Genomic DNA, 16,970 nt, shown 5'->3' with positions numbered 1-16,970 from the left:
GAGTCTGTGATGTTTTGGGGGTGTTTTTTGTATCATGGATTGGGCCCGCTCACTGCAGTGACAACTAACATGAACCAGCATGTTTATTTAAACATTCTGGGTGATCAGGTGTTGCCTTTCAGTCAACATCTGCATAATAAGTACACCCCGATTTTTCAAGATGACAAAAGCAAAGTTCATCGGGTTGGATGCATATGTGACTGGTTTTATGAACACTCCTCCACCCTATTACATCTTGATTAGTTTGCAAAATCACCTGACTTGAACCCTGCTGTGCCCACCCGGTAGTTAGTTTTGTTCAAAGTGGTGAAGGAAACTTGTATAGATCTGGTAGAAAACATCCAATTATAAATGTAGGGAATCACTGTTGTCCAGCACTGAATTCATGCCCGCCCCTACCCCTCTAACTGTCTAACTGCCTCTGGCGATGATTATATGAACAGCTCAGGCAATTATCTTTTCCCATGGGTTAACTAAAAAGGTCATGTCACAATGCAAAAAAAGTTTGGCCTTTTTACCAAGGCTCACACTTCACTAGTTGCCTGCATTTTCCTTCCTCCTTAACATTCCATGTATCACCCGCTCAGGCAAGCAGTAACAGAGTGATGTCAAGGCACTTAAAGTTCTTGACCTCTCTGATGTGGTGTATATTTATGGCTCATGTCTTATCAATTAATATTTTAATGTCAGTTCAATTGGTTGTAGCTCTCGTTAAAAGATACAGTTGTGCCGCGCATTGCGCCGAGTTTATGCTAGTTTTGGTGATATTAAGTTGTCTGACATGCACTTTTTGGGTATTTTCTCTTTTCAGGAGTCATCTGCTGTTAAAATACATTTATATTTAAATTTTAAAACTTGTCAATTTCGTGCCAGGTACGACTGAACACGGACTTGGTGCGAGAAATTGTATATTTTCTCTTAAAGGGGTTGGGGTGGGTTTATTACGACCCTGTTCCTGTGTACCGTGAGGGGTTGTATCTACACGGTTTTAGTGTATTGCTTTGGGTATAAGTTTAAAATATATTTCAGCTTTATTTGGTATTTGCATTAATCTATTATGTTTTGATTATATTGCAAATATTCTTACAGCATTAAGCACGAATGAGTGCCATGTGCCATTATGTTTATTTTGCACGTGACATCCAGTGATGAAACAGGCATCAGTCATAAGAGTAATTTATTTTAAAACACAATCTTTGTGGGACCAAAAAGCCAGTGTACTAAACTTACCTGGTCCTTCCACAAACAAACACAGAAAACACAGGATTCCCCTATTTGTGTGTCTCCACTGTCTCCAGTATTAAGTTGGATGCTGTGGTTTCCTCCAAAGGTTTCCTGCTTGAACATCAGCTAATTTTTGGAGATGAAAAAGTTATCTTTAATACAATAAAAGTGCAAATTTTAGGAGATCCTCCTTTCATTGTCTAATTTCCTGAGACTAGAAATAAATTATGTAAATATTTGTCTGTGTTTATCATTTATTTGTTAGCATTTTCCACTCAAAAGCTTGAATTTGTTGAAATAGCCAACTCTACACCAGTGTAAATTAATTGAGATTCTTTTTACCTTCCTATTTCAGCTTTTTATGAGGGCAGTCTTGCATCTGACATTGTGGCAACAGTTTCGGCTGCAGGTGGAACACTGACTGTAGAAGACTTGGCTAGTTATCAGTCAGTCAGATGTCATTCTAATCAGTTAAATGCAGGAAAGTATAACCTGTTTGTGCCAAGTCCTTCTTCTGGAGGTTTATTTCTTGATGTAGTGCTGAAAACACTCCAGCAGGGGTCACAGTCATGGACCAGCAATCAAATAGCCAAAGTCATGCGAGAGGTGTTCAGACATAATTACAGCAATTTGGGTAAGTCTTACAATATTTCATTACCTATTTTATGGAGCAATATAATACAGTGTTAAAACTTTGGGCCCGCATATCAGAGGCCCCAGGCTTGAATCCCAGTTTGGCCATTCTGATATCGGTTTTCCATGGTTTCCTGAAATCACTCCAGGAAAATACTGGGAAGTGTTCCTTACTGTAGAAAGTGGTCAATGCCTTTCCAAGTATTCCTGGTCTGGATTATGCATTTATTCTCCCTCACTGTTAATGAGATGTTAATTAGAAATGAAATATAATATTTAATTTAAAGAATTACCTTTTATGGTATTTTAAATGCTTGTTAAATGCTTGGTTTGTTGAATTAAATTTTGATAAAGGGTTGTCATACGTAAAGTTATCAAAATAGATTTTATTCTTCAGCGCAAGTGTTTTATCTCACCATTCACTTGTGACTATAGTTATTCTCCTGAAAATATTAAATGTAATCCAGCAAGAATTTTTTTTTGGTTTTGTGTAATTTAGTTTTTATAATTAAAATCACACTTTATGAAATTAACGTTGTCTCCTCAGAATAAAATGATAATGAAAAGGAATAATATTCAGTAACAAATTTTAGACTTTATTTTATATTTTGAATGTTAATTGTCTAGTGTTTTTAAAATACATATTTTTAATCATTATTTTTTTCTGTTTATTGTAATGTATCATGCCAGATTTTTAAGTTATAAAAAAAATATGTTTGTTAGAAAACACTATTTTAACAAGATATGAAGCAACACAATTCCATCACTCAAGGCAAAATTGTATGGTTTAGAATTTACATTCCATGTTAAATTTTTAAGTTAGGTTATAATGTTTAAGTGATGTTTATTGAAAACATAGCATAAGCACATGCCGCTTAATTTTTAACTGAAATTGTACTGCCCTAGAGACCTTTATGTAGGCAGTATCCAATTTAGCTATAATTATAATATAAATGTTTAAACATAATATTATTATAATTATTGTTAAGCTAGCAAAAAGTTTTTTGTATTAAAGCAAATAAAATAGGAATCTGGATTCAAATCCAAGAATACAAAAAAAAATGGTTTTGTGAATTGAATTTCGGAAATAAAAACAGCACTAATTTGAAGTTTACTGTAAATATTTGTAAACAAATAAAAATTTTTCTACATAATTTTAGTTAATTTAAGTATTTGTATCTGTATATGTGTTTTTGAATGTCACCAATGCATTTTTTTCCCTTGTACATAGGTGACCCAGAATTTTTGGATACTAACTATACCAATGATAACAATTGGAACTTTCCAGAGGCTGTGGGATCTCATGTTGCTGCTGTTGATTTCAGTGAATTGTATGTTTCTGTCATCAGGTAAGTGTAATTTACCTGACCACTAATTATGCTAATAATGAATTCTCTTCTAAAAATTGAACTTAATCAGAAAACCATCGACAAGATTTTGTTATCAGCCTATTTTCCTATGCCAGAGTGGTTTCAAAATTGTAGAAATTAGGAAAAGCACATTAGTTACCTAAAATAAATGAAGTATAGCAATTTTTCCATTAAAAAAATTTCCAAAATAGTATTTTTGAGTAGGTACAACTTATGTTACTTTATTTTCATGCAATGGTTGTTTTTCAATTCAGTCTAGTAATTTTAAAATTGATAGTTGGAATGGTGATAGCAGTCTAGGGAAATTCTGGGGTGAAATTCTTGAAAACTAGAAAAACTTGATGCAGGAAAAATGGTTAAATTTTCTACAAAATTTTGACAGTGAGTTTAATAAATTTTTTCTTTAAGTTTTGGTTTTTATTATTTTAACTACAGTAGGTATAAAAAAAATAATAGTGCAAGAATTCATACAATTGATCAATTTTTACAGTAGTTTTTAAAATGCTCTTGACATAACCTAACCAGCCTTCTAATTTAGTTATCGCCACCTAGACATGTAAATACCCAGTGTCTCGCAAAAATATTTTTACTAGAAATTAAATACGTTAACAATGATTTTTCGTATTATTAATGTAACTACCATAACATAAAAAACTTTCCAGTTTAGTTATGATCACCTAAGTACACAAACAACTAGCCTCCTTAAAAAAAACCACTCTACAAAAACATACCTTTCTTAGAAATACACAAAACTGATGGCATTTTAAAATCCTGTAAAACTAGAGTAAGAAATTTTTGAAAAAATCAAGGATTTTTAAGTTACACTATAATCATACTTAGAATGGTTGGTAAAACATTAACATTTGTTGAGAAAAATGTGTGAAGCATTATGAATTTGTCAAAACATTAAAATAATTATGCAATATTACACATATTCTTATCTAATTTGTAAAATCAAAAAATGCATTATTGCCTACCAGACTTCTCACAAGTGTCAAGAGATGGAATGAAAAATCTACAATCATAATATGACTCACACAGTGGCCACGGACCGGGAAAACCAGGAAAAGTTAGGAAATTTTTTGAGGGTTGAGGGAAATATTTGAGTTAATGTTGTTTTTTGCATCGTAAAGGTTACTTCTATAGCCATTCATTATAAAAACATGATTTTTGCTCTATCATTTTCAAAATTGGGTCTGTATATTACTGTATTTACACGAGTAATCCTCCCTAAATTTTTCATAAAATGTGTTTTGAAAAAACATGGTACTGGAACTCAAAACTTGACAACACTGCATGGCAAAAGTTTTGTCAAGCTCAAATGTTAGTTAACCTGCTGTTTAAAAATGGACAACCGACATCTTATATCTAGTTTGAAATTTTTTTTTTATGGTTTACCGAAGGTTTGCAGTTGCTAAAAAAAAACCTAAAATAATTACAAATTATGAGGAAATGGGAAATTGTACTCTGGGAAGAAAGTATGTAGTCTCAGAAAGTCATATAAGGTAAAACAGTGTGAGTTGCTGCACATTTAATTTCAATTGCCAATGAAAATTGTATTTCATATAAAGTTGCAACATTATACGTGACATGTTACTCTCACCCTTAATGTTTATGAGAAATGACTTACAGCTAACATATGTCTAGTCAAATAAAAAATTTATACATGTTTTAAAAAGTAGTGCTTTGCATCATCTTGCATGGAATATTTTGGTAAGATTGTGCAAGAAGTGGGACAGATTGCATAGACATAAATATTCATAAAATCATTGGTTAATGGGCTATTTATATCTAAACACAGTTCATCCAAAAATATTTTAAAGGTGTAAAAGAGACTCACCTTGGGAATAATACCCACATAACTTGATTGAAGTACTAGAGAAAAGTAAGTAGTTTCCTATAGTATTTTAGATTGTTCTAAGCTAATTTTCAGTGTAACGTAGACCACAGTCTTACATGTAAATAAATAGAACCAAAAAGTTTCTGTTAGTAGAAATGTTGACCTATTTAAACATGTGTCCTTTTTTGGATCTTTCACTCCCTTCATCCGTGCCACAATCGTTGCAGTTACTAATGTAGACAGTACATGTCTCGTGCAACCACATTCCTCTCTGTTACAACACTTAATCCTGTCTACTTTCTTATGAGGAACAAAATATTTTTCTCAGCATTCTGCACAGTGATTTGTATCATCCAAGAGCAGATCACAGGTAGGTAGGTTTACAAGTACTTTTTATCTTCAAACTAGACCCTTGTTGAAGCATTGAAACATCAATCCTGTTCACTTAATTGTCTGCTGCAATTCATTTGGGTGCATAAATACATAATCTCTTAAATTTTTTATTCACAGTGAGTTTTCTACATAGATAAACAACTAGAGACATGGTTTATCACTTTTATATTGCCTATACCTGGAAAATTAGTTTATCAAATTTATATTACCTATACCTGGAATAAACTTAAGTTAAATCTTTGTTTACTTATTCGTCTGTTGAATACTCACAGTTTAAAAAAAATTAGCACTGATTAATTTTAAACTGCAAAATCAGGGTCAGGGAAAACCTGGAAGAGTCTGGGAATTTCATTTGAGATTTGTGTGGCCATCCTGCAACAGTTAAACTTAAATTTAACATTTTCAAAATGCAAATGAAATATATAAAGCAATAAAATACGTTAAAAAAATATAGAATGATTTTAAAAAACTAGAAATTTTGCACATCAAAACATATAATTACCATATTTAAAACAAAAAACAGCTATTTTATTAATTTCACCGCCTGTGGCACCGCTGTCTCTTGCCCTCACATCTCGAGACTTTGGACCACCATCAACTCAAACATCATCAACTTGGATGCATTATTTGTCAACTTCCAGGCCTCAAATAAAGGACATTAGTTGTAACCCAGGTCGGTAGTGGTGAAAGAGTGTCCGGGAATAGTGACGCGCAGACAAAGACCATCAAGAAATAGAGTTACTGTCGAGTTATATTTCAGTGATACAGTAGTCTAAAATACCCTAGTTTTTTGATTAACCGAGGTCCCGTATTATCTGAGCCAACCAAAAGTGCCATTACCACCAGCAAAGATTGTTGAAAAATTTTCTTGTGGACCTAGAAAATGACTAACTGTTGTCGAAAGCATAAAGAAAATTAACTTTAAAATTGCCATTTACTGGTTGGACAAATCATGGTGAAATGTGAAAGAATCTACACTGAAGAAAAGATGGAAACACCACCACACCAAAATATGATATCACTGGGCCAACTGAGAAACAAGACAATTTTTTTTACTATATCCGTGTTAGCTGAGATTTTGCTTATCCGTGGTTGCAGCGATCCACATTAACTCTGTTAATCTAGACCCTATTGTATATGTAAATAGTAGCTTAATTAGGTTAATACTCTTATTTGGACAGACTTATGACTGATTTATTTATTTCAATGTTAATTGTGTACCAATTGGAACATTTGGAACAATTGAGAACTAGCTAATTAACCATGCTAGTAAATAAAATAGTTTACAGGTAAAAATTTGTTATAATTGAAATGCCAGGCAGGAAAACAACAGGTAAAATTGTAGATACCAGATATATTATTTAGTTAATTTAGTTTACTTTCTTTAAAACATACCACTTGTTTTCAAAAAATACCAAAACTATGCATGCCCAGTGGTATGTGGTGGAAGGGAGTCAAAGGTTACCAGACTTGTGGCAGCTGGAAAACCACGGCATGTGTTGGTATTTAATGCAATAAGCATTGTGCTATAGAAGACTGAATGAACATTAAAACTATTTTGGCATGAAAACTGCAAACATTCTATATTTTAGTGTGCAAATTTGGTTGAAATAGCAACTATTTAATACCAAAAACTGACCAGAAATTTTTTCCCCTTAGGATAACTTGGTAAAGTGAGCGAAATTTGATACTGACATTCTGTAGCAACCTATAGTTACACTCAATGCAACATTTAATGTATATTTGAATACTGTTTGTAACGGGAACTGAAGATATCAGAAGTTGATACTCATTCCAGAAATGTGGTATAGTATAATGTCTCAGAAAAAATATTCTGCAGGTTACAAACTGCAAAGAGGCCCCAAATAGGGTCTCACTCTGGTTCCTTTCAATTTTTATGTTGGGTTGTGTTTATGTTTGTTGTGTAGTGTAAAATATGACATTAGTATTATTAAATTGAAAATATATATTCTGAGAGGTGTATTTTAATTATGTCATAAAGAAAGAGTAATTTTAATTACATAAATTATTCTTAGACTTCCATTTCATTACTTTACTTGTTCCCTTGTTTTTGTAACGATACGTACTCAATATTTTTTATTGATTTTCAATAGCTTAAAAATATAGGTTTTGTTTTAGCAGTTAAAGAATTTTATAGTCTAAAAAAAATATTTAGCTAGCACTGTATTTCAGATTAAAGTTTATAAGGTCAATAGTTTTCTTTGATATCTCAGTCTTACCAGATATTTCCAGGTTCTCTCTGACCATGTTCTAATTCCCTGGTTTTACAGGCTTTCCATATTTTCCAGACCTGCAGCAACCCTGTTAAACCAAATACTTCTTTGGTGTGAATATAATTTATATAACGCATTTAAAGGTATGAGTACTTGGACAGGGCTGCCACAAATCTTTAACAAAAAAATCCTTGACTGAACTCCCAAATATGCTGGAAAATTTTGGAAATTTAACGTAGTAACAAAACAAATTTATTAAATTTTGATTATTTTAAATTAACATAACACAAAGTAATAAAAACAATAATGCCCCCTGGAAAACATATATTAGCATATCTTCACATAATCACTACTAATAAAAGAAAAAGTTGTGTAATTATTAAATTATTAAATCAATGTAAACCATCTACAAATATTCAACATAAATAAATCATGTAGTCAGCTATCACTGGAATGAAAACTTTTTTGACACAAATCATTCATTACATCAATGTAAACCAGCTGAAAAATATTTTTATTTACTGGCATTTTTCATAGTTGGCTATAAATAAAACAATCAGAAACTAAGTAATATTTTTTTTTTCCGCAGCTAGCAAAGATGTATGTGAGGCTACGTTTTCATGTTATGCAAATACATCTCAGATGTCGTGTGGTAAGTGCTCAAAACGTTTGTGTAGTAGAATAATAAAATACATAATGTAGTTCAAATTAATGCCACCTGAAGCATTAATGTAAATGTGATAATCAAAATGGACTCTCTCTTACACATTTTGGTACACAAACTTTTATTAGTAAACAAGCAAACATGGAATTGTAATCAAAATTCTTAGGATATTATATTTGCTTTTTTTCAGTTTTGTTGTCTCTCAACTGTTGCATCTCATGTGTAAAATAATTTTTAGGTATGGTTGTGTATTTGTTTTTTTTTTTTCCATGTGTAATCTTATTAACAAACCATTTTGTATGTGCAGTGGTGTCAATACGTGGTTTGGATCACAGTTACTTACTGATGGAGGTTTTATTTTAAACAATGCCTTGAGTAACTTGGACATTAGCAGCAACAGCTCAAAGCCAGGCAGGCGTCCATTTTCTTGGGCAGTGCCAATTGTGGCTACAGAACGTGACAAAATATGTGGGAGGCGACTGGTGTTTGGGGCTGGAGATGCCACGGTAGCTGTGCAAATGCTTGTGAACCTGCTTCTGCGTGAAGAAAATATTACAGTTGCTGTAGAAGCTCCAAGATTCCATATGGCTGCAGGTGGATCAGTAATACAGACCGAAGGTTAGCATAACTTGGGCACCTGTTTGTTGTCAGTGTTATCTTGTTACTTTCAGTTAGAAATGGCTGCATGCTGGTTTTTTTGTTCAAACTCATTTTCTGTGGTTTTTTGGTTCAAACTCATTTTCTGTGGGAGTTATTGGTGGCATGCTTGTTTGGTGAGATGTGATTTGTGCCCAGTTGAGTTTGCAGCCAAATAATTCAGAGCCCAGGATCCAATCAGTTTCAGCATTTTTATCACTTCGTCCAAACTAAAAGCTGCACTTGCTACAACTTACCATGTGACCTTTAGCTTTTTAAGTTTCTGCTTGCAATTACTAAAATTCAATTCAGGTTATTCTAACAAATTGTTTTCCCGGAAATGTATGTACCTCGAATACATGCCTTGAAATTTAAAATCATACTCTTTATGTACAGAATTCTATCAGCATTAAGATTTATACTTACCAAAGGTTACATTTTTGCAGCATTCTCAGTAAATTTAAGTCTAAATTTGATAGAATTTTGGAACTCTGGTTACAAAAACTGTGACTATGGAACATCCGTTAATGGACACTTCTGAATAATGGATGGATTCTGAATAACAGACACTTCTAAATAATGGACATTTCAAAATCACCAGCAGAAATTTGTGTCTCTAATGGGCAAATAACCCCTCCCCTCCAAAATAGTGGACATTCTAAGAAACAGGTGTGGACACAAATGTGGATAAGTAAAGGGCACAAATTATTGCGTGGCACACATTACCCCTCCCATCATGGTCAGAAAACAGCCACTTTTCCCTCCTAATGCTTGAATAGCCAACGGAAAGTGACTGTTTAGTGTCTAGTGTAGCTGTTGATCTTTTGTTTCATGTCCATCACATATTTGCAAGTGTTTACATCAGTCAGATATGTATCAGAAATGCAAACGGTAAAGATGCATCTTGCCTGCTTTTTCCCATTAAATAACCAGTCTTGATGAGGGAATGACGTAAAGTTTTTCAGCTGTGGCATGGAAAGGAAGTGTGTCTCCTCCCTTCACATTTCATGGTGTTATCTGCAGTCTTCAATTTGTCGCATCCAATTCCGAGATAAACAAAAGTGACTAAAGGTGGCATACATGCCACTAAAGTGCAGTTCTTCAACTAATTGTTATCTTTTTCAGAGCTAAGACTGCATTGATACATAAACAGAGGGCTGGGAGTGACAAGAGCTCAACAACACGTTGTGAGATTTGCCAATCAAATTAAACTGGTTGAAGATATAAAAATTTTAGTAAAAAAAAAACTTTCTTGTTCATTTTAAAATTATCAATAGTATTTGCAATATTCTATACATTTTATTTCTACAAGACACCATTTGTAAGATGATGGCATAGCTGAGAAATTTTTGGGAGATCTTAAATCTAACTTTGGGCTTTTTTTTCAATTGTTGTTTGACTATTAAGAGTACTTACAAGAACATCTTCCATTGTGGTCAACTTTCGTAGTAGTAGCAGTAGCAATATTTCACTTCATTATATATACATAGTTATAAGTAGTGGAACTAGCAACATTCTGGGCCATTTTATTTACTTTATTTAAATTTTGTGACATGTTATATACCCAATAGTGGACATGTAAATCCTACAATTAAGGAAATCTGCAATCTAAATTATTATTGTACTACAGGTATTTTTTTTAACAAAAAATACATGTGCTATTATTGAAGGAATAGCTATGCCTATACTGTTTGAACTCATTAATTTGCAGTGTAACAGAGTTTTACTGTTACTTAAACAGTATTATATCTCTGTGTGGAAACAGATATGCTACTTAAAGGATTTGATTTCATGAGTTTATAATTTTCTTTGCAGGAGGCTGTAATTAAAATCAATAAGGGATGTGTTAGTTTTTTCATTAAATAAACATGGTGAACGTAATATTTTTGTTTGCAGTTAGCAAAGATGTGAATATGTGAGGATACAGTCCCATTTTGACGTGACGTCTAATAAATCGATGAACGCCGGCTGCAAGCACGAAAAAGGATGACTCATTGTCCCGTTACACTTTGTCCCGTTATGCTTATTGTACGCTTGCGCCGCATCTATCTCTCTTCCATTTGATTGGAACAACCATCGATTTTCTTTTTCGAGGCACATTAAACTTGAAACACTCCCATTCATTTCCTACTTTTCTTATCATCGTCCTATCCTTAACAGAATAACACAGATTGGAAGAAGTTAAATAGCAAACATGTATAAACGTTATAGTTAAAATAATCGGTTCGTTAAAGTAGTAAACATATTTGAATTAATGAGTGCAAATAAAAGTAAATTTATCAATTAAATTGTAGATTTCATTTCACTCCTTTGTATCTATACAAAATAGTTATAATTCAATAAAAATGATTCAATTTTATTCATAATAGTATGCAATAATTTCATCAATGTTTTGTTATCACGTTAAACTATCATCCGTAAACCGACTTTACAGACAACCAATTTTTTTATATTATGTAAATGCATCTCAGATGTCGTGTGGTAAGTGCTCAGAATGTTTTGTGTAGTAGAATAATAAAATACATAATGTAGTTCAAATTAATGCCACCTGAAGCATTAATGCAACTGTGATGGTCAAAATGGCTTCTCTCTTACACATTTTGGTTCACAGACTTTTATTTTATTAGTAAACATAATTCATACCAGAACCCTTTTATGTGTCATTCCTTTAAAAGTTTTTTTTTTTTTTTCAGTCTAGATGATAATAAATCAGTTTTGGTTAATCACAGCAAGTTAGAGCAATTGTGGTGAAAAATTTACAAAATAATTTACCTAGAAGATATGGTATGTTTGAATGAAAATGCATCTTCGATGTTAAAAAAATAATCAATTTGTCTTGAATATTTATGGCTTACAAATAAAACTGCAATGTTTTCTACCATTTATCAAGTGATTTTCTCTTCATATATTTAATAGTATTAATTTAAGGAACTGAGAATAGAACTGACCCATCTTTATATTTAAACTCTAACTTATTATTCTGATTATTATAGATTTGCCCCAAGCCAAGTTTTCTGAAGAGGTCTTGCACTTATTTAACGAAACAGGATTTGAAGTGCGAACACTCAAGGAACCCTACGCGAGCTGTAATGTAGTTGAGAAAATTGAAGACACTTGGAAATCTCATTCAGATTCAAGAGGTGGTGGTGTAGCCTCAAGATTTTAAGAGTATTAAAAACAATTTATTAATATTTTGATTTAGTTTAAGTGTTGTAGTTAAAACTTGTATTAAATAATTTTTGTAAGTGAATGTGTTTGTTTATAAGTATGCCTAATTTCAAAAATATTCCCTGTATACTAAAAAAAAATTATGTTCTTGTGGTAATTTATTAATGTGCTTGTGGATCTATTAAAAATATTTGAAATTTCATAAATCACAGTGGTTATGAATGCTAATAGATATTGTTTGCTCTGTGTGGAATTTTGGTTAGGAAGATTTACACAAAATTATTAATTTCCAAAATTACTAATTTCCATGTTAAGCTAGTGACAATTTTTTTTGTAGTATTGTAATAAAAAAGTCTCAAAATGAAAGTTAAATCTTTGTTAAATTATGTTCCACCACAATTTAACACCATGTATTCTATTGTGCATTTCAGGAGCGAAGAGTTACATTTGTGCAATATGTACTCTCAAGTAATAGTTTTGTTACATGCTCATTTGAATACAAATCAAACATTAACTACACTACTACGACCTGGGTCCCTTCTCAGCCAAAATGTGTGCTAAAATTGTTTATGACAGCACAGAAGCGCACCAAAAATGCAATGAACCTTACTGTTAAAATTCAGTAGGTAGACTAAAAAAATTTGGTTAGGACGGACAGACGGAAACTCCATATCAAGTAAAACAAATGAACTTACTACAGCCAAGGCTTATCTGAACACTGCTTAAAATTGTAATTATTGCATATAATTCAAAACAAATGCAGCCAGGTTTACATTCTGTACATTAAACAGAAAATTAAGAATAGTAACTTGTACAACTTAACGTCTTATTGAAAGAGCTACGTTAAAATTATTGACCCTTTTGAAACTACAACCAAATTGTTCTAATGGTGGGTGTAATTATAACTTCTGCACCTGAGTGCTGCTGCTGCTGCATCTACTCAAGAGGTGGCATAGAACGTGAAGAAGATGCAGGTGGGTGGGAATTACAAATTTGAACACTGGAACACGAATGCTGTTTTTTAGTTAGGATATGCATCATAAAATATTGTGATTTACAGTAATTAAATTAAAGTTTAATATTTTCTGGAAAATAACATGTAGACAAATTAAAATGGAAAAACAAAGCAAAAAACAGTGTTTCCCATTGAAACAAGTTTTCAGTTTTATATGCATAATTGAAAAAAAAAATGTATTAAACTAATTTTATATCTCAATTATAATTTCTTGCATAAAATCAACAGAAGCTTATAAAATACAGTTATGTTACACATTTTAACAAAAATAATTTCTTTTATTAACCCTCATGCATTTGGGTGGTAACATACAGAATGAGATTAAATTTGACAGACAAACTTTGACTTCAGGTTAATGACAAAATAGGTTGAAAACTTCTATATGACTTATGGTTTAAAACTTTGAAGTTTGGGCGAACAACTTTTTTATTGTAAATAATAAAGTATTTATGATGGAACACTGAGTCTCTGAATCATGTTTAAGAATGATCGTCTACAACCACTGTAAATTTTATGGCTGTAGCAAAATTATTTGATTGAAATAATGGGAGTAACACTTCTATTTTCCACATTTTTTCTGACGTGTTACTGCCCCGATCTATTTCAATGAAATAGTTTTTCTAAAGCTACAAAATTCACTGTGTTTGTAAAACATCATTCAATTAAACATTCAGACACTCAAGTTTCCATCTTAAATACTTTCTCTATAATTTACAATAAAAAGATTGTTCAGCCCCACTTCAAAGACGTACACCAGACTTGGGGAAGCACTTAAGACCATAAGTCGGTAGAGGTTTTCAAATTATTTTGTCGTGATTAACCTGCAGTTCAAGTTTGTCTGTCAAATTCAGACTCATTCTGTATTTCCTTTGTACTTTACACGCCCTCTTTGAAAGCAGAAGTTATAAAAAGTACAGTTCACACCAACAAAGCCAAAGATTTGGTGCAGGGCCACCGAGAGAAATTGTGGGCCCCTGGGCAGTTGGGGTAGTAGCCCCCCCCCCCCCCCTCCCATTTTTTTGTGTAACAATACTAATTATATCATAAATATCTATGTGAAGAATGTTGCAAAATTTCTTCTTTCATTTAAACATAGCTTAACAATCTTCTAATTATAAAAAAAGAGGGCATTTTTAGGTGTTATCTCAGTGCACTTTTACATTGTCAATCTCATCACAATTCAAAGAAAAATTAATTTTGATATATACTGCTAAAATAACAAAAAAATATGAAATGATAATCAGAAATTACATCACTATATCAGGCATTAAAATATATAAGTATCACTAAAATTTATTCTGAACATAAATATTATTATTAAACTAATTTAAAGTAATAATAAATGTTATTACTTCGAAACATTAAACACAGAACCATGTTAAATTACATCGAAAAAATTGTAATACATATTAATAATTTATAAACATTAATTTACTACCCTTAATTTGATGCAAAATCATAAATGACATGCATTTATAAATAACAATAATATATTTCTACATCCTACTACAACACATCAATTTAAATGTCATATACTATATACAAATGCCTTAATTTAGAAACACTTCAAAATGTTTTACAACAGAACAGTCATTACTTCAAATCAAATCACTACATTCAGAATAATATACAGGAGCACAATCCTTTATCCGAAATGGTCGGGACCAGCAGCATTCCGAATTTCAGAATTTTTCGGATTTCGGAATTTTAATACAGGAGGCCTAGTAAAGCCAAGTTAGGTTATGTCAGATTTATTAAGTATTTCAAGCAACATAGTACAAAAACAACAAAGTACACAACGTAAATAAACACTGCAGCATAAATAAATACCTGAAACAATCGCCAAAATAATTTGTTTTTAACAACTGATACTGTAAAACATCTGGAGAATGTTTATGGTGCGTCGTCATTGCCGCCGATGTCGCCGTCAACTCGTACGTCTCGTGATCGGCCGGGAGCAGGATTTTACTTCTCCTGAAATAAAGCAGCACGAATGATGGCATTTTTAAATGCCTCTTGAAGTGTCACTTGTTTTGGTTTAGTTTCCGCAATAATTCCACCGTCTGAGTTATTGATAATGTTGTGTTTTCATTTTTTTTCGCTACCACCCATCTTCATATCGAAATGCCTTTTTGCCATTGCCGTCTTCAAATATGGCAACACGTTCGCGTAACAACACGGTTAACTACTAACCGCGATAAAACAACTCCTATCGTAGCCAAGCAGCAAGCTGTATCTGACGTAGTGATGGGTCGTTCGCGAACGAGTCGTTTATACTGAACGACTCGTTTATGTGAGCGACTCGCGAGTCGCTCTTCAAAAAAGAGCATATCATTCGCGAACGATATTAAAGGTAAGAATCGGCAGGCTATATTCACGAATGATACACAGAAAGGAATGGTTGAATGACTTTGGCTCGCTCGACGAAATGTGAGAATGAAGCAGATATCTCGTAGGTGTGATAACCTTGGCTTGTTTGGATGAAAAATGAGACAAGAGAAGTTGGCGGGTAGCAGATAAGACCGCTAGTTTGTAGGCTTATAGAATTTCATTATCGCGTGTTTTCTACAAAGACACATCTTTGGTAACAGATTCATAACGTTGGAGCGTGGTATCTGCTTTAAATCACACAGCACAGCATTCTATTTTTTAAATCCTAGAGAGAAACAATACGAAAAGAGTGCAGGTTTCTTTTATCGTGGAAAAATATTGTAAAGAAAAAACCTTACAACATGCCACATCACATATTGTGTAATATTGGGTTTATTGACTTAAAAATTAGCTAAAAATTGTGAAAATTGTTTTAAAAATTGATTCGACTACTCGGTAAAAAAGCAATGTAACGTCTTGAAATAATTTTGTGATATCTTGGATTAAAAAAACATATAAAATTTTACATATATCCTATAGCTGCACAGAAATTTTGAACATAATTAATTTAAAAATAAAATTAGGTGAGATGGTAAATTACGCATTTAAATTAAATTAATAGCTACATGAATTTAAGCGAAAATGATTACCTTATGTTGACTGCAGCAAGTGTATATTTCGACTTTCAAAACGGAACACTTAGGCCTATGTACTAGTTGAGATGCTAATTAACACTGACTCCTGCTGCACTTTCAAAAGCCGACACACGTTGAATAAGATTCAGATTCTTCTTACACATAGGAGTAATCCTTTTTGTTGAGATCGATGCATAACAGTTCGAAGTTAAAATTACTGAAATAATAATGTACTCGGGAATTGTTTCTTGGTCCATAATGAATGTTTGCGATAACTGCAATTATTTGGTAAACACCGATTAAATATCCATATTTCAACAAGTCATTATAATAAGGCGCATTTTAAATATTGTCCACAAAGTACTTTACAAATTTTCATTCAGAAATAATATTTGTGAAACAGATTTTCCTGAAAGCCTACTTCTTCTATCTGTGATAATTTGGCCAGCTTTAGAAAAAACTCGTTCGCATGGAACTGAGGTCGCAACTACACAAAGACGTTTTTTGGCTAGTTGGAATAGTGTTGGATAAACTTCACGCCTTTCAAACCACCAAGTGAGCGGGTTTCCATTTCTTGGCAACAATGGTTCCTGTAGGAATTTATCGACTTCAACTATCCCTGCAACTTTTCGATTGGGATTGCTCAGCAATTTTTTTACACTTTCATCGAACTCTTCCCAAATCGAAGACCCCTGGTATTGAGTAGCATTTTGCACCTCATGTGTTATGGTTGGATTAGATTTAGATCCGAATTTCACGCAGTGCGAAATTAGAGTCTGTTTAATTTT

At 32.5% G+C, this 16,970-nt stretch overlaps 1 protein-coding gene across 4 annotated transcripts in view; it reads left to right on the top strand.

The window, feature by feature from the left end:
• The window catches only part of LOC134529664 (glutathione hydrolase 1 proenzyme-like), a 42,154-nt gene extending 27,814 nt beyond the window's left edge, over positions 1-14,340 (top strand). The window contains exons 6-10 of one of the 4 annotated variants that reach the window (XM_063363988.1): positions 1,580-1,858; positions 3,089-3,206; positions 7,752-7,837; positions 8,284-8,346; positions 8,666-8,858. In XM_063363988.1, the coding sequence (XP_063220058.1) occupies positions 1,580-1,858; positions 3,089-3,206; positions 7,752-7,837; positions 8,284-8,346; positions 8,666-8,721 (602 nt within the window). In that variant the 3' untranslated portion in view covers positions 8,722-8,858. Of the gene's footprint in view, positions 1-1,579; positions 1,859-3,088; positions 3,207-7,751; positions 7,838-8,283; positions 8,347-8,665; positions 8,977-11,987 lie in introns of those variants that run through there. The other 3 variants (XM_063363987.1, XM_063363986.1, XM_063363989.1) reach the window with 3 other exon arrangements.
• The last annotated feature ends 2,630 nt before the right edge of the window (positions 14,341-16,970 follow it).

This window comes from Bacillus rossius, chromosome 2 (genome assembly GCF_032445375.1).
Source record: "Bacillus rossius redtenbacheri isolate Brsri chromosome 2, Brsri_v3, whole genome shotgun sequence".
NCBI classification, from domain to species: domain Eukaryota; kingdom Metazoa; phylum Arthropoda; class Insecta; order Phasmatodea; family Bacillidae; genus Bacillus; species Bacillus rossius.
This window is presented reverse-complemented; position numbering and strand designations above follow the sequence as displayed.